At 43.4% G+C, this 23,450-nt stretch overlaps 1 protein-coding gene across 1 annotated transcript in view; it reads left to right on the forward strand.

Moving 5' to 3' along the window:
* The window catches only part of ACMSD (aminocarboxymuconate semialdehyde decarboxylase), a 78,217-nt gene that overhangs the window by 25,223 nt on the left and 29,544 nt on the right, over positions 1 to 23,450 (forward strand). Inside the window, exon 3 of the mRNA XM_073634281.1 lies at positions 15,343 to 15,439. Within this exon, the coding sequence (XP_073490382.1) occupies positions 15,343 to 15,439 (97 nt within the window). The remainder of the gene's footprint in view (positions 1 to 15,342; positions 15,440 to 23,450) is intronic.

The raw sequence follows: 23,450 nt of genomic DNA on the forward strand, positions 1-23,450 counted from the left end.
GACTGTGCTGGGAACTACATTTCCCAGCATGCAGCGCGGCACACGGAGCAATCCATTACTGGGGTGGGGGAGGCGGCTTGAGCGGAGCGGATATGCTCCCTGCTGAAGCAGAGTGGACCTGCCCAAGCCGAGCCGACCTGGCCCCGGCCCGAGCCTGGCCTGTCGGGAATCCGGCCCTGGGTGGGGTGGGCCGGATAAATGTCCTCGGCGGGCCGCATGTGGCCCGCGGGCCGTAGTTTGAGGACCCCTGCTCTAGACTCAGCCTGTGTTTGTTAAGGTGCTTGGAACGGTTGTCTGGGCCTGACAGCCTCTGAACAGGTAAAGGAGACCTGGGTCATTTCCAGAAGCCCCGCTGGGGGTGAGCGCTACACCAAAAGAAGCACAAATCATAGCAAAGAAACTTGGTTCTACTGAATAGATTTCAAACAACAGAAAGTCAGGAGCATGGGATCCAAGTTAGACTTAAAGCAACTGATTTATTACCAAAGATTTATAGCGCTTTTATAGTTAAAATCTGGTGTAAGTGTGCTATACATGTTTGATAATAAATCAGTTGCTTTTCTTCTAACTTCCGTGCGATCACCAGGTCCAGACCATTAATAATTGGTCTGGCCCTGAGGACTGAACACTCCCCTAACAAACCTGACCGCTGCGGGCAGGGAGGGGGGGACGTACAGGTACGCCCATCTGCCCACCTGTGCCATTCTGCCGACGTATATCGGCGTGCGGCGGTCGGGAACTGGTTAAAGGTGCCACTCCATGATGTGTCTGCAGTTTCCTTTGTGGCTGCTTTGACTCTTTATTTTGTGGATAGCTCTAGCTTTCGCTGCTCGGCTTTCCAGATAGAACAGTCCTTTTTTTTTGTGACCAGACCTTTTACAGCAAAAACAGGCTCTGCTTTCTTTTTTGCGCTTTGTGCCTTTGTACATCTTAAAAGCTTTGTCATCATGGTGCGTGTTTTCTTTCCTTCTGTCTTATTCATCAATTAATTTCCCTTTGATATATTTTAGCGTGAGTTCCTGCTCGGGTCTGGTTTCTGAAGCCTTAATAAGAGCAGTATATGTCTCTGGAAGGCTGCAGAAGAGCAGGGCAACAATATGGTTATCTTTAATGTCCTCTCCGATGGTGCGCAGCTGCTCTATGATTTCTAGCATAGCTTTCACATGGTCATACATTTGCTGGCCTTCATCTAGTCTCATCTTATACACCTTTCTTAGTAGAAACAGCTTACTGTTGAGACTTGAACACTCATGCAGTTTTTGTAATGAAGTCCACATACCTTTGGCCATTTTCTCTTTTCTTATGTGGATAAATTGGTCATTTTCCACTAGTAAGCTTATATTTGCTTTTGCCAGTCTGTCTTTCCTGTCCCAGTCCTCCGTCTCTCCGTTTGTAGGTCTTGTCACAAGTCGTCCTTGCTAATAAATATTTCTAGTTTAAACTTCCACTGCTGGTAATTGGCATTGTTCAGCTTTGCAATTGCAAACTTTACATCTGGACCACTTGCCATTTTTTAGTAGCTTGTATACAGTACTCACAGTATTGTAGAATTCTCTTTCCAGTGCCCTGGGTGCCTGCTGGGTATGCTGGGTGTGCTGTGCGCATAACCTTTGGTGCAGAGTATTGATATAATGCGCTGCAAGCTTCTTATTTGCAGAGAATACTTTACTTTCATGAAGGACTGAAAAGCATGCATTTACATCATGGAGATAGGAACATACAAGCGCACAGAGAGGAAAGACAAACACTTCCTCTCATTACATTAACATAGAATGCACATTATAACACTGCAGTGCCACCTACTGGTTTAGACAGGTATAATGCAATCATATAGTTCACAGTACTTTACATTACACGCTGTTGTTCTTGCAACAAGGATCCATGCCTTCCCTTCGGACAGAACAGCGACTTGCCATGTTAACATAGGCAGATCGCCGTTCTGCCTCTGTGCTAAACAGTTGGCGGGTGCCAGCGGACATCGAGTTTGCGGTACCCGCCGCTGGGCTCCCGCTATGTGTGATCACAGCAGGAGTGGGTTTCTGGAGTCTGGCGATGTGCATGCACACCCCAGACCTGTATGTGTCAGATCACTTACTAGGTACGTGATGTGGCGCAGAGCGGCTGCCCTGCCACAGTATATCTATAGCAGGCTATCGTAAAGTTATTAAACTTTTTTTTTTTTTACATTTCTTCAGTTACTTCCTGGTTTTTCATGTATAGGCAAATTATGTCATACATCCCAGGAGTCTTCAGGAGGGGAGGATGGGCTTTCTCAGCTAAGCACACCCTCCTGTCTGCGTGCCTGAGCTAAGGGCAGGTGGATTCCAAGAAGTAAATGCTACATGAATCATCTGCTCTTACTCAAGATGGAAATGCTAGAGGGGAGTTTTTTCAAAGTGATTTCTCAGCAAAATAAGGTATGGAGATGCAGATGGGTGGGGGATTTACAGGTACATCCCTTTAAATTTGCCGCCCTGTGGTTGCGTGTGCACCGCCGGTGGTGCGCGCGACCCTGCCGTGAGTTTCGTGATCGTGCCCGCAGAACCCGCGGACTCGATGTTCGTCGGTGTCCCGCGATCATGTCACGGAGCTGAATAACGGTGAGACATGTCACTGATCGTATGTTCCCTTTCATTGGGAGCAGCGATCAGTGACGTGTCACTCGTAGCCACGCCCCCTAACAGTTAGAATCACTCCCTAGGACACACTTAACCCTTTCCTAACCCGCTAGTGGTTAACCCCTTCACCGCCAGTCACATTTACACAGTAATCAGTGCATTTTTAATCGCACTGATCGCTGTATAAATGTGAATGGTCCCAAAATAGCGCCAAAAGTCTCCGATGTGTCCGCCATAATGTCGCAGTCACAATAAAAATCGCAGATTGCCGCCATTACTAGTAAAAAAAAAATTATTAATAAAAATGTCATAAATCTATCCCCTATTATGTAGACGCTATAACTTTTGCGTAAACCAATCAATAAACGCTTATTTCGATTTTTTTTTACCAAGAATATGTAGAAGAATACATATCGGCCTAAACTGAGGAAAAAAATATTTTTTTATATATTTTTGGGGGATATTTATTATAGCAAAAAGTAAAAAATATTGTTTTTTTTTCAAATTTGTCGCTCTTTTTTTGTTTATAGCGCAAAAAAGAAAAAAACGCAGAGGTGATCAAATACCACCAAAAGAAAGCTCTATTTGTGGGAAAAAAAGGACGTCAATTTTGTTTGGGAGCAACGTCGCACGACCGCGCAATTGTCAGTTAAAGCGACGCAGTGCCGAATCGCAAAAAGTGCTCTGGTCAGCCAGCCAAATGGTCCAGGGCTGAAGTGGTTAATTAAATAGGGTTTTGAGTTTGTGCTGCTCAAATGCAGTGTAGTTCCGCTTTAATAAGCGCTAAATTGGCCGGATGGAAGAGATCTCCTTCCATTTTACAGATGTATCATGGATTTTTCCTTCATCTTTTTATTGAATATTGCAGTAAATCTAGGTCAGAGAGCGCTCTATAAATAGAGCCGGCGCTTTGCTTTGATTGCACAGAGTTAAAATGTTGAGCTTTTTTCAGCTTTGTCGCTGGGTTTGTGGCCTCCTGACCTCCGCGGAATGCCTGGCGCGTTCTCCCATCTAAACTGAATAAACTGCGGTCTCTCCGCCTAATTAAATTTTCATCTCGGACACGGCGCCATCAATCAAGGTTATAAAAGCAGCGGCGTTATATACCTGGAATCGGGAGAAATAAAATACTGGGGGTTATTTTAAAGGGCAGCTCCAACTATAAACACATAAGAAGACTTTTACTTTCAAAGACAATCCAGAATATAAGGAGGGTGACAACGTTTTTCCCTGCTGCAGATTTTGTGTCCCTGCCTTGACCACATCACCTTACTGAGAAACATAGATACCTATTAGAAAAAAAAATTGAAGGACAGCTTTAAAGTGGCTGTAAACCCACAAAAAAAAAAAAAAACCTGCAAGACAAAGTCATAATGAGCTAGTATGCATAGCATACTAGCCCATCATGAAATACTCGTTACTTCCGGGTTTCGCGGGCTCCGGCGCTGTGATTGGCCGGAGCCGTGATGATGTCATGTGCTCTGGCGCTGTGATTGGCCGGAGCCGCGATGACGTCATGTGCATGTGTGCGGAAGCCACCGGTAACGGCACACACGGCAAACGTGCCATTGCTTCTCTGCACATGTGGTGATGATGTTGGCACATGCTGATACAGGGGATATCTCCTAAACAATGGCGTCACTAGGGGGGGCCAGAGGGGGCCCTACCCCCCCCCCAACATTATGCTGTGCCCCACCATGTGCCCCCAATTAAAAAAAATATATATATTTTTTTTTTTTACAAAAAGGCAATGTCTAAGAGGGAGAGGATTCCCAGAGGATTCCCAGACTGATTTCTCCCATCCTTAGGACAGGAGAACCAGTCTGTAAATTCCAAGAAATGCCAGACCAGAGCAGTCAGTAGCAGGGGCAGGACAGCAAGAGGAGGCTGGGAAACCCCACAGTGGCAGAACACCGGAGCCCGGTGGCAAGACAACCATTGCAACCCTGATAGTTCTCCCACTGCTTTGGACCCTTATATTTTCTTGGTACGCTGGTGACATATATCTCTTGTTTTCTGCCACCCTGGGGGGGGCCCCAATACAGTAGGAAGACTGCAGAACATGTGAAAGGGCCGTTGTGGGATCGTAGTAAAGGGCCCCAGGATATATATATATAATTGCATTTTATAGTTGCCCCCCTACTTTTGTCCCTGTCCCCCCATGTGCCCTCCCTAAATATGAAAGCTGGAGACCATGCAGGTTTAGGAGATATCCGGGGTAGCTTCAGGTAAGCCTTATTATAGGTTTACCTGTAGCAAAAAGTGGATTGTAAGGATTTACAACCACTTTAAGCGGAACTAAACTCTCTCAACCAACAATAACTATTTTAATTCCTTAAGTAATTGTAAAGCTTTATTTTATCTTTTCATTAAAATTACATGTTATACCTACCTGCTCTGTGCAGTGGTTTTGCGCAGAATCGGCCCCAATCCTCCTCTTCTCGGACCCCATGCCTGTGCTCCTGGCCCCTCCCTCCTGTTGGGTGCCCCCACAGCAAGCAGCTCGCTGTGGAGGCACCCAAGCCGAGCCACTGCTTTGTGTGTCCATTCACACACACAGAGCCGAGGTTCGGCCCAGCCCCCCCCATCTCCTGATTGGCTCACTGGCTGTGATTGACAGCTGCGGGAGCCAACAACTCCTGCTGTTGCCAATAGCCAATCAGGAATGCGAGTCCCCTCTGAGGCAAGGCTCTCGTGGACATCGCTGGATCGAAAGGGGGCTTGGGCATTAGGGGGGGCTGCTGCACACACATAGAATGCATGAAGGTAAAAAACCTTGTGCCTTTACAACCATTTTATGCTGCTGGCATTAGTATATAGATCGAAAGGAATATTAGATTTACTTGTTCTAAATTTCTTTTAACATTTCTTCAGTTATTTCCTGGTTCCTCGCCTAGGCTAAAATGATGTCATGCATCCCATCCCAGGGGTCTTCATGCAGGCACACCCTCCTACCTGCCTGAGGTCAGGGCAGATGGATTCCAGGAAGAGAATGCTACATGAATCATATTGCCCTTAGTCAAGATGGCCGTAGCTAGAAATGCATGAAGGCATGGATGGATGGATGAGACTACTTTAAATATAAAAAATGAATTAAATAGAATTTGTGGTGCTCAAATACAGTTTAGAATTTGCTTTATTAGTGTAAGCTGCCATTGCTGTCCTCCTTCTAAAAAATTGCAAATTGATTGGCTGTCCTGATAATCCTGTACCATCAGTTCTTTCTGGCACTTTGGCAAACGAGGGGGTCTATTTATAAAACAATCATTGCAAGAATGTCCGAAGCCTTATGTATTTTTAGCTCTAAACATAGGTGTGCGTAGCCTACTGCATTAGGGTGTGCATCCCAGAGATCAAACACACGTGACTTTCTCTGCAGCCTCAGCTGCACTTAACAGTGAATGAATGGGAAGTGTTCATTCACAAACGGAAGCATAGTAAACACAGTTTACTACGCTTCAGTTACAATTGAACACAGTGCGTGAGTGTGTTCACTGTGTTCATTTAGAAAAGGAATGGGCCAGTAAATTACATATTAATTAGCCCCCCCCCCCCCCCCGCTCTAGATCCTGAAACATCCCTTGCAGTAGCTGGGGGAAGAGGAGAGGAGGGAAGCCAGCAGCACTGCAGTAGGGGGTGCAACACTGGGGGATTTGCCCAGGCAGTAGGGGGAATCGGCACCACACAGAGTGATTAGGGCAGTGATGGTGAACCTTGGCACCCCAGATGTTTTGGAACTACATTTCCCATGATGCTCATGCACTTCTGCAGTGTAGTTGAGCATCATGGGAAATGTAGTTCCAAAACATCTGGGGTGCCAAGGTTCGCCATCACTGGATTAGGGTGTGCCCAGGCACACCTGGCACACCCTCTGCACACGCCTATGGCGCTATATAAAGTAGTACCGTGGATTACGAGCATAATCCGTTTCAGAAGCATGCTTGTAATACAAAACACTCTTATATCAAAGCGAGCTTCCCATTAGGAATCAATGGAAAATCAGATCATTGGTTCCACAGTCACTGCTGGTGTATGCAGTACCGCATTTGGCCAGAGGTTTGGGGGCGCTCGGAAGCTCTCGGAGACACTTTGGGACACTCGGGAACGGAGTGTTTCTGAGTGTCTCTGAGCGTCTCCGAGCGTCACTGGCGCCCCCGCACCTCTGACCAAATGCGGTACTGCACACCCCAGCGGCTTGAATCCTGCTTGTCTTGTGAGACAACACTCACAAATCGAGTCAGGATTTAAAAAAAGAAATAGCTTGTATTGCGAAACGATCGTATACCACGTTACTCGCAATCCGAGGTTTCACTGTAATGGTCAAAATGCAGTATGGTTTATTCAAACACCTCAATGGGAAAGCTATACTGCATTTTGGCCACTAGATAGAGTTGAAAATGCACAAAGAGTGCACAAATGCTTCTAACATTCATGCAATCAATGTTCTACAAATAGATCCCTAAATGTTTGGGTGTAGACCAGAGATTTGCCCAGCAGAAGCAGCAATATTCTTTCATGTACCTCCACCTTCTACCCTTCTTTGATTTTCATAAAAAAACAAATGGCCATCATTGCGCAGTATTTCTCACTTTTTTTACTCTTTAACCAGTTGCCGCCCACCCCACCGTCAAATGACAGCGGGGCGGTGCGGCTCTCGTTCTGGGACGCCGTCATTTGATGCGTCCGAGAACGGCCACCCTCGCAGGGCCGCGGGGGCGTGCAGAGCGGCGATCGTGGCTGCGCTGTGTTGCTAGGACACAGCACGACCCCGATCTCTGTAAAGAGCCGTGTAAACACGGAGATGCTGGTAATCGGCGCTCCTCGCCTCACACTGACAGATTGTGTGGCGTGGAGAGCCAATCAGCGGCATCTCCTCGCAGGGGGCAACAAAACATGTAATCAGGGCACTGATCATCAGTGCCCTGATTACATTATAGCGACAACAGTGTCACCAATCAGTGCCAGCAATCAGTGTCCATCATTGCCCACCAGTGCCAGCAATCAGTGCCCACAAGTGCCACCAATCAGTGGCTCTTAGTGATGCCAGTCAGTGCTGGCTATCAGTGCTGTCTATCAGTGCTGCCCATCAATGCCCATCACTGCTGTCTATCAATGCCCATCAGTGCCACCCATCAATGCCCATCAGTGTCGCCTATCCGTCCTGCCTTTCAGTGCCACCTATCAGTGCCCATCAGTGCCACCTATTAGTGCCCATAAGTGCCACCTATCAGTGCCCATCAGTGCTGCTTATCAGTGCTCATAAGTGCCACATATCAGTGCCACCTATCAGTGCCCATAAGTGCGGCATATTAGTGCCTCCTCATCAGTGCCACCTATCAGTGCCCATCAGTGCTGCCTATCAGTGCTCATAAGTGCCACATATCAGTACCACCTAATCAGTGCCCATAAGTGCCACCTCATCAATGCCCACCAGTTCAGCCTATCAGTGCTCATTAGTCCCGCCTCATCAGCACACATCAGTGAAGGAGAAAAATTACTTATTTATAAAATTTACTGAAGAAACTAAGTAAAAAAATTTTTTTTCAACATTTTTGGTCTTTTTTTAGTGAAAAATTAAAAAACCCAGCAGTGATTAAATACCACCAAAAGAAAGCTTTATTTGTGTGAAAAAAATGATTAAAATCTTATTTGGGTACAGTGTTGGATAACCGCGCAATTGTCATTCAAAGTGCGACAGCGCTGAAAGCTGAAATATGACCTGGGCAGGAAGGGGGTGTAAGTGCCCGGTAGGCAAGGGGTTAAAAGTATTAACAGATTGTTCACTCACATTTTATTGTGCCTTTGGACCGGCACCAGTCTATCCAGCATTCCAAACACAGCCTGTGCTCGCCGTTCCATTTCAGGAAGACGACGTGCGGTTCAAGCCTCGGCTTCAGTGCGGGTCAGGAGCCGGATGTGACGTCAGTGTCGCTCAAACAGCCTCAACGCATTTCGCATAGAATATGCGTCATCAGAAAGCATCCTGATGATGCATATGCTATGCGAAACACATTGAGGCTAGTTGCTGCATCTACTGGTCACATTTCTGGTCTACCTGTATAGAGAACCTACTGAACCAGGCATTACTAAGGCTTTTTGATTTCCGCTTTCTGGGGAGTGTAAACTTTGGAAGGTGGCGGTGAATCACGAGCGTTTGGATCTCTCAACACAAATTGATATCTGACACGTGGGATTCTTAGCCTATGAAGAACCATCACTGGGAGTTTTTTGTACTGAATCACTTTGTATTTAATCACTTTGAATGTACAATTCTTTGAGAATTAATCAATATATTGAGCACATAGATGTGAGCATTATATTGGCTGGAAAAGTTACTTTTAAATATAGATTGATTGCAGATTGATGGATATATTGATTATCTGTTTTGCACTTTAATGTGAATGATCATTTTTATATATTAGGGTTGGCGCTGCTGCCTATTTGTATATATTTTCACCCTTACATTTCAATTAGTGGAAAATCTGTAGCAACGGTGAATTTCTGGCCGTGGCCATTTTGAGTAAAGTTCCTTTAAAGAGCTATGGATAAAGTTCCTTCAAGATGTTCAATATATATTTAGAGCGCTGCGTAAAATGACAGCACGATGAAAATACAGTATCTGTAATATAAATTAAAAAATAAATAAGATGAAGATGTAGCCGGGGTTACCAACCATCAGTGAATTCATGGACAGTCTGTAAAATATGTGATTTTTACATCTGTCTGTGAATGTACATTATGGACATACCACAAAGTCTGCATGTCCGTAATGGACATTCACAGACAGATGTAAAAAAATCACGGATTTTGTCTGTAAATTTACGAATGGTTGGCAACCCTGGCTAGAGCTTCTATATCTACTGTATGTAGCAAGGTCCGGGACCTCTAGAGGCCTAATGGTGACCTCCAGAGTCAGGGAGAGCTGACATCCTTCTTTGTAGAGTGTGTTACGAGGCATGGTGGGTGTAAGTGATGGGCGCCAGACACTTTTTGAATGCAAAGAGATTTATTGTCTCTTGAACAAGAACTGTGGGAGAGAGGGTTAGGGCCAGGACACCCTTAAGTAGATACAATGATAATTGGCAGACTCCGAGACTTCTATAGGTAGAAAGCTATACAGTGGAAGGCCTCCAGTCGGACACCACTTCTGTATAAGTAGGACCGCTGTCTCCTATGGCAACAAATCTTGTAACAGTCACTAACGGTAGTTGTATTTAACTATTGGCAGAATAGAATAGTTCTCTTCGCACTCTACAGTCTCTCACTGTAGGTCTTCACTCACCTAGCTCCCAGTCTCTCATTAAACTCTAGAGATCGCCACTGGATCCCTTGAGCTCTTCCACTTCCATAACTCAGTATCTTCCTCAAGCATTACCCCCGCCTCCCTGCTGGGTCCCTGGCTTGGCACTCACTGATGCTCCTCAAGCATCACCTCTGCTGTCCCACTGGGTCCCTGGCTTGACAGTTACTGAAGTTTTCCCAATTCTTCACTGTCCCCGGCTAGTGAGAAGACTGCTCTGGTACTGGCTCCAGCTTACTCACAGTGGTCTCCAGTAACAAGGAGGATGGTCCCTTAGTGGTGACAGCTTTCCCCTTCTACCTCCGACCACAACTGGTTCCCCGTCCGGCTGAACCATTACTCTCTGTTGGACTCCAATCCTGCAGTCCCAACCCTGCGCTGCTTCTCTTCCTTCTGGATAGGCCTCAGACAGCGTAGCAGCCAGATGTCCCCGGGATAGGCCTCAGGTTTCCGGCCTATCAGCCCGGGGCAGCATAACACATGTCCTACCCAGACAGCCATCCAGGTGGCACAGAACCCCGATCACCTGACTCCACCAAAATAAAAAGGTTCTTCCAGCAGGCCAAGGGACTATAAAAACCCCCGCTAATTGGCTGAGACACCCCATCCATTCATAACATGACCTTGCTAAGTCCTTGTCTATCTAATGTCACCAGCAAAACGCCACCTAACGACAGAAGAGAGAATTTGCAGCAAGTTCAGAACTAGAGAAGAATTAGTGAATCTACTAACAATTAACAAGGGCAACTACCACCTGGCAAACAAGATTTACCAGCAACCCTGCCTAAACACCAGGGTGCTATATGTACATAAATCAATATAATAGTGGTGAATTAATTGCTCTGTGTGTATAAACCCTGAGTGCCGGTTCACACAGGGGCGACTTGTCAGGCGACCTAGCCGCCTGACAAGTCGCCTCCCGTTCTGTACTATGGAACTGTTCTAATAGAAGCGACGCAAGTCGCTCCGACTTAGAAAAAGGTTCCTGTACTACTTTGGGGGCGACTTGAGGCGACTTGCATAGACTTCTATACAGAAGTCGTTTTGCAAGTCGCCGTGGAAGTCGTTTGCAGGTCACCTCGGTGAGGCGACCTGCAAGTCGTGCCGCCCCTGTGTGAAACGGGGCTGAGTCCAAATAGTGCAACATGCGTTGTGTCCGATCAAAGTTTGTAAGGGCAGATGTTTTATGTTGCATTTACTTCCTGGAATCTATTGGCCCTTAGCTCAGGCATGCATGCAGAAGGGCGTGCTTAGCTGAGAAAGCTCCTCTTCTCCTCTTGAAGACTCCTGGAATGTATGACATTGTTTGCCTAAGCCTAGAAACCAGGAAATAACTGAGGAAATGTAGAAAGAAACGTTTAAAATGTAAATAAGATATATATTATTATATATAGTTATAAAACAACAGTAGATAAATAATACAATGTTGCATGTAGCAAAAAACAATTCACTCCATATAAGGGTCCTTTCACACTGAGGCGGGGGCGTTGTCGGCGGTAAGGCGCCGCTATTGTACCCCTGCTAGCGGCCGAGAAAGGGTTAAAACCACCGCAAAGCGCCTCTGCAGAGGCGTTTTGCCAGTGGTATAGCCGCGCCGTCCCATTGATTTCAATGGGCAGGAGCGGTGAAGGAGCGATATACACTCCGCTCCTTCACCGCTCCGAAGATGCTGCTGGCAGGACTTTTTTTACCGTCCTGCCAGCGCATCGCTCCAGTGTGAAAGCCCTCGGGGTTCTCACACTGGAATCAAAGCAGCGGCACTTTCGGGTCGGTTTGCAGGCGCTATTATTAGCACAATAGTGTCTGCAAACCGCCCCAGTGTGAAAGGACCCTTAGGCTGGGTTCACACTGGTCCGACAAACGCTCCGACATTGGGAGCTCATGTCGCATGACGTGTGAAATTTAATGTTTCCCTATGGGAGCCGTCCTAACTGGTCCGACACAAGTCGTTCCGACTTTAGAAATGCTCCCTGTACTACTTTGGTCCGACTTTGATCCTACTTCAGCCTATTGACTATCATTGAAGTCGGATCAAAGTCGGATTGCCGTCTTGCATGATCCGACTTCGGCACGCGACTTGTGCTCAGATGTTCTTGAGGGGGAACTCCGCGCCAAATTTTAAATAAAAAACCGGCATGGGTTCCCCCTCCAAGAGCATACCAGGCCCTTGGGTCTGGTATGGACCTTGAGGGGAACCCCCTACGCCGATAAAAACGGCGTGGGGGTCCCCCCCAATCCATACCAGACCCTTATCCGAGCACGCAGCCCGGCCGGACAGGAATGGGGGTGGGGACGAGCGAGCGCCCCCCCCCCTCCTGAACCGTACCAGGCCGCATGCCCTCAACATGGGGGGTTGGTGCCTTGGGGGAGGGGGCGCGCTGCGGCCCCCCACCCCAAAGCACCTTGTCCCCATGTTGATGAGGACAAGGGCCTCTTCCCGACAACCCTGGCCGTTGGTTGTCGGGGTCTGCGGGCGGAGGGCTTATCGGAATCCAGGAGCCCCCTTTAATAAGGGGGCCCCCAGATCCCGGCCCCCCACCCTATGTGAATGAGTATGGGGTACATGGTACCCCTACCCATTCACCTAGGGAAGTGTCAATTAAAAAAAACCACAGTACACAGGTTTCAAAATTAATTTATTGGGCAGCTCCGGTATCTTCTTCCGACTTCTCCCGGTGTTCCGCCTCTTCTCCCGGGCCCCGCCGCTATCTTCTTCCAGCTCTATTGCCAGCGAGGGGCCCGGTCTGCTGCCGCTGTCTTGTCGCCGCTGTCTCGCCGCTTCTTCTCTTTATCTCTTCTTCCGATGTTGACACGACGCTCTCCCCGGCTGGAATGCTCTCTGTGCGCTCTGCTCTGACTTATATAGGCGGTGACCCCGCCCCCTTATGCCGTCACAGTCTCTGGGCATGCTGGGACTGTGACGGCATAAGGGGGCGTGGTCATCACCCGATGACCACGCCCCCTAAAACGTCACAGTCCCAGCATGCCCAGGGACTGTGACGGCATAAGGGGGCGGGGTCACCGGCTATATAAGTCAGAGCAGAGCGCACAGAGAGCATTCCAGCCGGGGAGAGCGTCGTGTCAACATCGGAAGAAGAGATGAAGAGAAGAAGCGGCGAGACAGCGGCGACAAGACAGCGGCAGCAGACCGGGCCCCTCGCTGGCAATAGAGCTGGAAGAAGATAGCGGCGGGGCCCGGGAGAAGAGGCGGAACACCGGGAGAAGTCGGAAGAAGATACCGGAGCTGCCCAATAAATTAATTTTGAAACCTGTGTACTGTGGTTTTTTTTAATTGACACTTCCCTAGGTGAATGGGTAGGGGTACCATGTACCCCATACTCATTCACATAGGGTGGGGGGCCGGGATCTGGGGGCCCCCTTATTAAAGGGGGCTCCTGGATTCCGATAAGCCCTCCGCCCGCAGACCCCGACAACCAACGGCCAGGGTTGTCGGGAAGAGGCCCTTGTCCTCATCAACATGGGGACAAGGTGCTTTGGGGTGGGGGGCCGCAGCGCGCCCCCTCCCCCAAGGCACCAACCCCCCATGTTGAGGGCATGCGGCCTGGTACGGTTCAGGGGGGGGGCGCTCGCTCGTCCCCACCCCCATTCCTGTCCGGCCGGGCTGCGTGCTCGGATAAGGGTCTGGTATGGATTGGGGGGGACCCCACGCCGTTTTTATCGGCGTAGGGGGTTCCCCTCAAGGTCCATACCAGACCCAAGGGCCTGGTATGCCCCTGGAGGGGGAACCCATGCCGGTTTTTTATTTAAAATTTGGCGAGGAGTTCCCCCTAAAGATTCATACCAAACACAGTGCCGGGCATTGGCGGGGATCCAAGTCGGATCCCCGTTCATTGAAAATCGGACACATGCCGGCTTCATGTCGCAGGGCAAAGTCGGATCCAAAGTAGGACGGCTGTCGTGTCGCACCAGTGTGAACCCAGCCTAATAATGTATCTCTAACACTAAACAACATTCTGTTAACCAGCCTAAAACATTTCTTCAGGGGTCCCTTGGCAAAATGCCTAAAAAATTGCCCAAAAATGTATACAAGTCGGCGTGTGGATGAAGACTGCCTTTTAGTTCCACAAAGCCACTGGTTTTTATTGTGCACCAGTACAACCATCCAGCTACCAGCGTCCTAACGACCAGTGATCAGACATGTGCAATTCGTTTAGTTCCGAATTCCTTTTTTAACGAATTTTGACAAATTAGTTAATTCCGAAATTTCCAAATTTCCGCATTTTTCAATTTCCGAATTTCTGAATTTAGAATTTCTGAATTTTGAATTTCCGACTTTTTAAATTTCCAAAATCTCGAAAATTTGAAATTTAGGAAATTCGGAAATTGGAAAATTTTGGAAATTCAAAATTCGGAAATTGGAGATTTCGGATATTCAGAAATTCGAAATTTCGGAAATTGGAAAATTTAAAAATTTCAGAAATTCGAAATTTCGGAAATTGGAAAATTTCGGAAAAAATTCAAAATTTCGGAAATTCGGAAGTTCGGAAATTCGAAATTTCGGAAATTTGAAAATTAGAAATTAGGAAATATATAAGGAATAAGGAATTGAACATTTTGGAAGTTCGGAAATTCCTGAAGTTCGGAAATTCAAATTTCGAAATTTGAAATTCGGATATTTGAAAATTCCGAAATTTGAAAATTCGGAAATTTGAAAATACGGAAAATTGTAAATTCGGAAAATTGTAAAATCGTAAATTCGAAAATTCAGAAATCTGAAAATTCAAAATTCGAAAATTCGGAAATCCAAAAATTCGAAAATTTGGAAATCCAAAAATTTGAAAATCCGAATTTTCAAAAATTCCGAAATTCGAAAATCCAAATTTTCGTATTTTTGAATTCCAAATTTCCGAATTCAGAATTTCCGAATTTTTCGAATTCTTGAAAAAAGCAAAAAAACGAATGAAACCAAAACAAACACATTTTTTGTCAGTGCACATTTCTACCAGTGATGTCATCAGTGTTAATAAGAAGGGTGTTGGGCCCCGACACAGCTTCCTTGTTTGACCCTCCCCCACCCCTCTCTATCAGCACTGGGGTCACATTCGCTGAGTGATGGAGAGAAACTGAGGGAAAGGAGAAACACTGGAATACTAGTCAGTACCAGTGTGCAAAAGTGTAAAACTATTAGAATAATTTTTTACATTTTAGAATGGGGTGCCTTGAGACTGTCCATAATTTTAAAGGGTGCCTTGACTGAAGAAAGGTTGAGAAATACTGCTCCAAACAGCTAAAAAAAAAAGGGCATAAATGAATGACAACTAATCCAAATTCATTTTTTACTAACCAAACGTCAATACACAAGAATATGATTAATTGACTTGATTTGGATTCCTGCAGTTTCATCATTGATCTTTGCCAAGGGTTCCATTGTTTTCTTTTCTCTTTTTTTTTTTTTTTTTTTAGGATGAGGCGAGAATGATGAAGGATGGAAATGTTTTCCGGGTGATTCAGTCCAACTGCTGGAATCCTGAAGTGAGATTAAAAGAGATGGATCAGTCAGGTAGATGAAGTAATCATATTTGTACCTTCTGCAACTGGCCTACAATGTAATGGCCTTGGTTCATCAAGCTGCAATTTAGAAAAATTCATTTGATAAGTAAGCAGTTTTTTTTTCCTTTTTATTGTTAGAAGATACTTTGTATGTCTCTTCTGCCAAAAAAAAGCTTTTTCCCATTCTCCTAGCAATTATTTCTTTTTACTGTCAGCAGGGCATACATATTGTACTTTCTTGGTCCATATAAGTTGAGTGACAGAAAAAAGGCAACTCTATTAGACATGTGCAATTCGTTTAGTTCCGAATTCGTTTTTTAACAAATTTTGACAAATTAGTTCATTTCCGAATTTCTTAATTTCCAAGTTTTTCAATTTCCGAAATTCAGAATTTCCGAATTTCGAACTACCGAATTTTCAAATTTCCGAATTTCGGAAATTTGAAATTTCGGAAATTGGAAAACTCTAAATTTCAGAAATTCGAAATTCTGAAATTGGAAATTCTGAAATTCAAAATTTAGTAAATTCCAAATTTTGGAAATTTGAAATTCGGAAATTCAAAATTTCGGAAATTCAAAATTTCGGAAATTGGAAAATTTCAGAAATTGGAAAATTTCGGAAATTCGAAAATTTTGGAAATTTGAATTTCTGAATTTTCGAATTTCTGAATTTCCGAATTTCCGAACAAAGCAAAAAAACGAATGAAACCAAAACAAAAACGAACAAATTCTTTGTCAGTGCACATGTCTAAACTCTATCACACATGCACGGAAATCACAACATCAACGGTCACCCAATAGGCGACTAAGAAAGATGCTGGGTAAAGAAAAATCATCAAATTTACAGGACAAACAGCAGTAATATAACATCAGGCAGGGGGGCATCTCACACACCCGTAAGTGTCAGATGCAAATTTTTTGGGTGCCGTTGCTGTTCAAGACAATGAAGATAGAACTTACTGCCTTCCAATATTCTTCATCTTCCTTTGCAAGTTGCATGAAAAAAATGGTGCCCCTGCACTTGATATTTACATTGTGGTTGTGGCCATCTTTGTAGAAGTCAGTGAAAAAAATCTGCGTGGTTAATAATAAAAGTAAAAAAATGCATGAAAAATAAAGCAAATGCATGAAAAATAAAATAAAACCAGAAAATGTTAAAGTGGTTGCTGCTAGCACATCAATTAGTGCTACCACACTTCAACATAATATATAACATCCTCCAGGATGCAGCGCAATTCCCATCAAATAATGAGACAGTCCTTAAAGTATAACTAAAGGCAAAACTTTTTTTTTAGTTTTGGATAGAGTGGAGGTAGATTACAACACCTGTCAGTTTTTATTGCTGTCTGTGCCCCCATTAGGAAGATCCACCCTCTCAATTGCTCCTGTTTACCATTATCATTAACCACTTCAGCACCGGAAGAATTTACCCCCTTCCTGACCAGAGCACTTTTTGCAATTTGGCACTGCTTTGCTTTAACTGACAATTGCGTGGTCGTGCGACATTGCACCCAAACAAAATTGACGTCCTTTTTTTTCCCACAAATAGAGCTTTCTGTTGGTGGTATTTGATCACCTCTGAGGTTTTTATTTTTTGCGCTATAAACAAAAAAAGAGCGATGATTTTGAAAAAAAAGCAATATTTTATACTTTTTGCCATAATAAATATCCCCAAAAAATATATAAAAGAACTAATTTCTTTCTCAGTTTAGGGCGATATGTATTCTTCTACATATTTTTGGTAAAAAAAAAAATCGCAATAAGCGTATATTGATTGGTTTCAGCAAAAGTTATAGTGTCTACAAAATAGGGGATAGATTTATGGCATTTTTCTTCTTGTTTTTTTTATTAGTAATGGCGGCGATCTGCGACATTATTGCGGACACATCGGAGACTTTTGTCTCCGGTCCGTTTTTTTCTCCATGTGCCTATGGTTCTGCTCAGCCATTACCAAAGATGCGCCTTACCAAATCTCCTAAATGCTGCCAAACGCTTAATACCAATATACTGGAAGCAAACTCAGGTTTCTGGTTGTGAGGGATGGACCAAGAAGATAAATAAGATTATGGAGGCAGAGAAGTAGATATCCACCTGTAAAGGTACATTGGAACCCTTTCGTACCACTTGGGCGGCTTTGCGAGAACACACCGCTGCTGCGGACTATGTTTCATCCAGCCTTGATGTCGCCTTGTTAAAACTAACAGACCCAAATTTTGGGATGCCTACCTGATTTTACATTGTATCTTTTTGTCCAATGGTATATGCCGGTGTGAGTGGCCTCATGGATTTCAAAGGTATATAATGCGTCTGACTTCCCCCCTCTCCTTCACCCTTTATTTTCCCTACTACCACATCCCCCTTTTTCTCTCCCCCACTTCCTTTTACCTTTTTAACAATTCTTTGGTCATTAAATGTTTATGTTGCACCTTGGACAAATTAGGTGCTCGGGAGCCTAGATTGTTCACACGTTGGGCAATTTGTAGTTGTGGCTCTGGTGATCCCAGGGACCAGATGGACAGTGCGGTAGGTTCCAGGGCAACCCCCCATGTGGTGTTTGTGCCGTATGGCCCATCGATTATTTCCCAGACCTTGTTATGATCGGTTTGGCCTCTTCTCTCTGCTGGGGGGCTTCTGATCTCTATGGTTGCCAAGGATACTGCAGATTTTTAGAGCTACTCTAGACTGGGTTCCGCAGTGTCTCTGGGTATGCGGGCTTTGACCAATGTCTTCTGACTTCTGATGGTTGTTCTGAAGCATGCTTTGATACACGGAGAAAAATGTATATACCTGTTATATTGATTTTTGTTATGATTTCTATGCTTAAAACCAGATAAAGATTATATAAAAAAATAGCATTTTTGGTGCTCAGATACAAAATAGTTCTGCTTTAATAATAACCAACTTGGCTACACTAGATTGAGCTAATACAAATAAAATATTTATTCTTATATGTGTATGTCTGTGTTTCCATTAGAGGTAATACGCCATTAAAGGCCAATCAGCACTTTTTTTTGTTGAATGTTTTTCAGTCAGTCATTTTTTTCTATGTCAGTTTTGAGATGTGATGTTGAGCCGAGTCCTTTCTTCTAATCCTTGATGTTATTTACTCAGCTCTGGAAAGCAGGGGAGTATTGCCATGGGGGTTGCTTTTTTATTGTCATACATGCTGGCTATGGTTTTTCAATTTCTTTTAGAAAGGTGAAATGCCACTCTAAATTATTATTATTTGCAAAATAAAGATTTTATATGCATGATTTCAGCAGAAATAAAACTAGAGACATTCTAGGGTGCCACCCAAGGGCACACTTTAAAACATATTGTGCTGGGTCTACTCCAAAAAATTGAAGCAACTATTTGCATCAGCTTTTTAAAGTACTGTCAACTAAACTTTTTTTTGTCTGACTCTAGACTTTTCATGTTTTCAACTTTGTTGTTTTAAGTAAAGTCAATTCAATTTCTTTCAGTTTATAGACCATAGTGTTTTAAGTTAGGAATACATACCTTAACTTGTCTGGAACTATAGTTTTAAGTAAAGCTTACATTTTTCCAGTTTATAGACCATAGGCTTAAGTAAAGCCAACTAAATGTTTCCAGTTTATAGACCATAGGTTCAAGTAAAGCCAACTCAATTTTTCCAGTTTTTTAGACCATAGGTTCAAGTAAAACCAACTAAATTTTTCCAGTTTCTAGAAAAGTTTAAGTTGGGAACACATACATTAACTTATTTATTTCAAGTACTTATAAAGCACTGTCAATTTACAGAGCGCTTTACATATACTTTGTTCATTCACATCAGCCCCTGCCCTCAAGGAGCTTTCAATCTACGATCCCTAACTCACATTCATCTATACACATACTAGGGCCAACTTACACAGGAGCCAATTACCCTACCAGTATGCCTTTGGGAGGAAACCAGTGCTAACCACTACACCACTTAGTTACTTAGTTTTAAGTGATATTAACTTGTAACGTACTACATTTTTTTAAGCTGGTAAAACTTATTTTCCAAATGTATTTGATATATGTTTGAAGGTTTTCATATAATAATAATACAATAATATGTTTTTTTTAAAAGGAATAGTCTCATGAAACAGGCTTTCAAAACAAATTAACATTTATTATTTATAAAGTTTACAAATGTAATATTATTAAAGCAGTATCAAATGTAAATGTAAACATTAAAAAAAAAATTAAAAAATGCCTCTCTCAGCTAACAAAAACTGAAACACACACACACACATGTATATTCAATATATCTGTAATTTAATACAGAATGTATTAACTTTTTTTAAAACCTTTTAGGAAAGTAATTTGCACTTTAACCACTTCAGCCCCGGAAGGATTTGCCCCCTTAACCACTTGCCGACTGCCGCCGCCGATGTACATCCAAAGTTTGGCGGCGGATATTGTTGTTATGGCAGCAGCTAGCTGCCATAACCCCGGTATCCCCGCTTTCGTGCGGCGGTCGGCTTTCAGATAAAGGTGGTCTCTGTGGCGGATTCGCCGCAAGATCACTTTTATCGGTGGCGGGAGAGGGGCCCCCCTCCCGCCGCGATCCGGTGCCCTCCGCCGCTTACCGGAGCCGTCGGTAGCGGCGGAGGTGATCGCATCTGTCCCCTGCTGTGCCTGGAGACGAGTGTGGCCAAGATGGCACCCACTTGTCTCCATGACACTGCTGGGCGGAAGCGACGTCAAAATGTCACTTCCGCCCATACGTCTTAAAGGCACATTTTTTCAATGTCATTTTTTTAAATGACTTTTTTTTTTTATTGCATTTTAGTGTAAATATGAGATCTGAGGTCTTTTTGACCCCAGATCTCATATTTAAGAGGTCCTGTCATGCTTTTTTCTATCACAAGGGATGTTTACATTCCTTGTAATAGGAATAAAAGTGACACAATTTTTTTTTTTTAAACGGTGTAAAAATAAATAAAATCATGTAAAATAAATAATAAAAATTAAAATTAAAAAAAAAAAAAAAAAACCCCCGTCCCGACGAGCTCGCGCGCAGAAGCAAAGAGCGAGAGCAATAATTCTAGCCCTAGACCTCCTCTGTAACGCAAAACATGCAACCTGTAGAATTTTTTAAACGTCGCCTATGGAGATTTTTGAGGGTAAAAGTTTGACGCCATTCCACGAGCAGGCGCAATTTTGAAGCATGACATGTTGGGTATCAATTTACTCGGTGTAACATTATCTTTCACAATATAAAAAAAATTGGGCTAATTTTACTATTGTCTTATTTTTTTATTCAAAAAAGTGAATTTTTTCCAAAAAAAGTGCGCTTGTAAGACCACTGCGCAAATACGGTGTGAAAAAAAGTATTGCAATGACCGCCATTTTATTCTCTAGGGTGTTAGAAATAAAACAATATATAATGTTTGGGGGTTCTAAATAATTTTCTAGCAAAAAAAAAACTGTTTTAAACATGTAAACACCTAAAATCCAAAACGAGGCTGGTCCTTAAGTGGTTAATGACCGGGCCATTTTTTGCGATTCGGCACTGAGTCGCTTTAACTGACAATTGCACGGCCGTGCGACGTTGTACCCAAACAAAATTGACGTCCTTTTTTTCCCACAAATAGAGCTTTCTTTTGGTGGTATTTGATCACCTCTGCGGTTTTAATTTTTTGCGCTATAAACAAAAAAAAGCGACAATTTTGAAAAAAAAACTTTTTTTTTACTTTCTGCTATAATACATCTCCCCAAAAAATATATAAAAGAACAAATGTATTAATCAGTTTAGGCTGATATATATTCTTCTATATATTTTTGGTAAAAAAAAAATTGGCGTATATTGATTGGTTTGCGCAAAAGTTATCGCGTCTACAAATTATGGGATAGATTTAGGGATTTTTATTTCTTTATTGTTTTTACTGGTAATGGCAGCGATCTGCGATTTTTAGCGTGACTGCGACATTGCGGCGGACAGATCTGACCCCAAATGACACTTTTTGGGGACCAGTGACATTATTACATTGATCAGTGCTATAAACATGCACTGATCAACGAATAAATGACACTAGCAGGGAAGGGGTTAACACTAGGGGGTGATCAAGGGGTTAAGTGTGTTCCCTGGGTTTGTTCCAACTGTATGGGGGATGGGCTACCAGGGACATGACAGAGATCACTGCTCCCGATCACTTCGGAACAGAAAATCTCTGACATGTCATCTGGCAGGACAGGGAATCGCCTTGATTACATAGGCAGTTCCCCGTTCTGCCTCTGTATACCGCGATCGTGGGTTGCCGCTGGACATCGAGTTCGTCGGACCCGTGGGCACACTCACGCTATCTCCTTTGCAAAGACCGACGTACACCTACGGCAGTTTGCGCAGGCTGACCTGACGCAGTATAATGACGGTGGCTGGCCGGCAAGCGGTTAAAGTGTAAACTTTTGAAGACAGATTCCCCACGTCTAGCTCTAAAAAGATCTTCTGAAAAACGTCAAAGGTAAATTTTAGGTTTTCAGGGTAGCTCAGGCTAAAAGCATAAACGAGTCCCAGAATCATTCTTTCTGATAAAAAAATGAGAGTGCTGTATGAAAAAATACACTATACCAATATGCTTGTTTTTCCTGCCAATGCAGCATAAATATGGTATATCTGTTTTTGAAATGTAATAACATAGTGCAAAGTGGGCGGGGCTTTAGGTTACATAATCGAACGTTGAATGTCCAATATGTCAAAAACCAAACAAACAGAAAGTTTGGGGGGTTTTTTGGTACAAATCAGCACAAACAAATTGTATAATTGTTTTTAAAATGTAATAACATGTGGTGCAAAGTGGGGGAGGTTTCATCAACTATAATGCGCAATATCTCTGGAACCAAACCAGCACATACGTTCGTTTTTGCAGCACAAATCGGCACAGATGCAGTGCAAACGAAGGCTTTGTAGTTACTTGGAAAAATTCTTGTCACTGATGGCGCTCTTTTGCCCCCGTATGGGAAATAACTTGTGCAGGCTTTCAAAGTTCCAAAAGACGTCAAACTCTTTAAAATATACAGCATCAAAACTCGTGTGGCTGCGCATTTGGCAAACGTACGTCCCGCAATTTCAGTCAAATGAAAAGATAATATTTTTAAGTAAATATAACTCAATTAGAATATGGAAATGCACACACCTTAAAGGTTTTGTCTAGATTACTCAATATTATACATTGATTTTGTAAATGTAAAAGGTGTGTTTTAAGAACTGATGAAAATGAAGTAAGGCACCTAAAATATCAACGTAAATTAATTAACATTTATTTTTATGTTGAAAATTATAACATTTTTATGTTAAAATTTACAATCCAACAGAATCATTTTTATCAGTGCATTTATGTTCATATATTTGTTGAATTTATTTCCTTGGGTGTCATCCTAGAAAGTCCCATGTTCTTTTTCTGGTGTAATTATTTGCTTGTTTGGGATAGTGGCATACCAAGGCTTTAGTGTCATCCTGCTTCTCTCCCTTCTTTTTTTCTAACTATTTTATATAAATACTAAGAATCGTATCAAATGTTGCTTTAACAATGTATAAACAAATGTAAAAATTGAAGTAAAGTACACAATACACGCATACACAGTTCAGGTCAGCACAGCAGGGCATGGCATAGACTCTTTCCTTTGCTAATTTACAGCAGACGTCTTAAGTTGGCCATGCACTATACAATCTGATTGTACAGTCTCTGTACAATCTCCTTTAGATCTACTATAATTATGTAAAATTAGGACATACTTTAACTATTCATTTAATTTGCATCAAGTCAGACAGGCACCTACATTACATAGTCTATGGTGAATCTAAAGAAGATTGTACAGTCAGATTGTATAATTTGTATTGTGTATGGTCAGCCTTACTTGCTGCAGAGTCTTCATGTCTGGCCCCTGAGCTACATATGCATATCAGTGTACTCATATCTACAAAGATTGGCGAGCGTTTTTTTTATTTCAACTGACTGACTCTACTTATTGCTGGCCTACAATAAATATAAATTACCATTGAGGGACACAGGAAGACCCTTTGGCTATACTGCC

The sequence above is a fragment of the Aquarana catesbeiana genome, linkage group LG06 (assembly GCF_042186555.1).
Source record: "Aquarana catesbeiana isolate 2022-GZ linkage group LG06, ASM4218655v1, whole genome shotgun sequence".
Taxonomy (NCBI): Eukaryota; Metazoa; Chordata; class Amphibia; order Anura; family Ranidae; genus Aquarana; species Aquarana catesbeiana.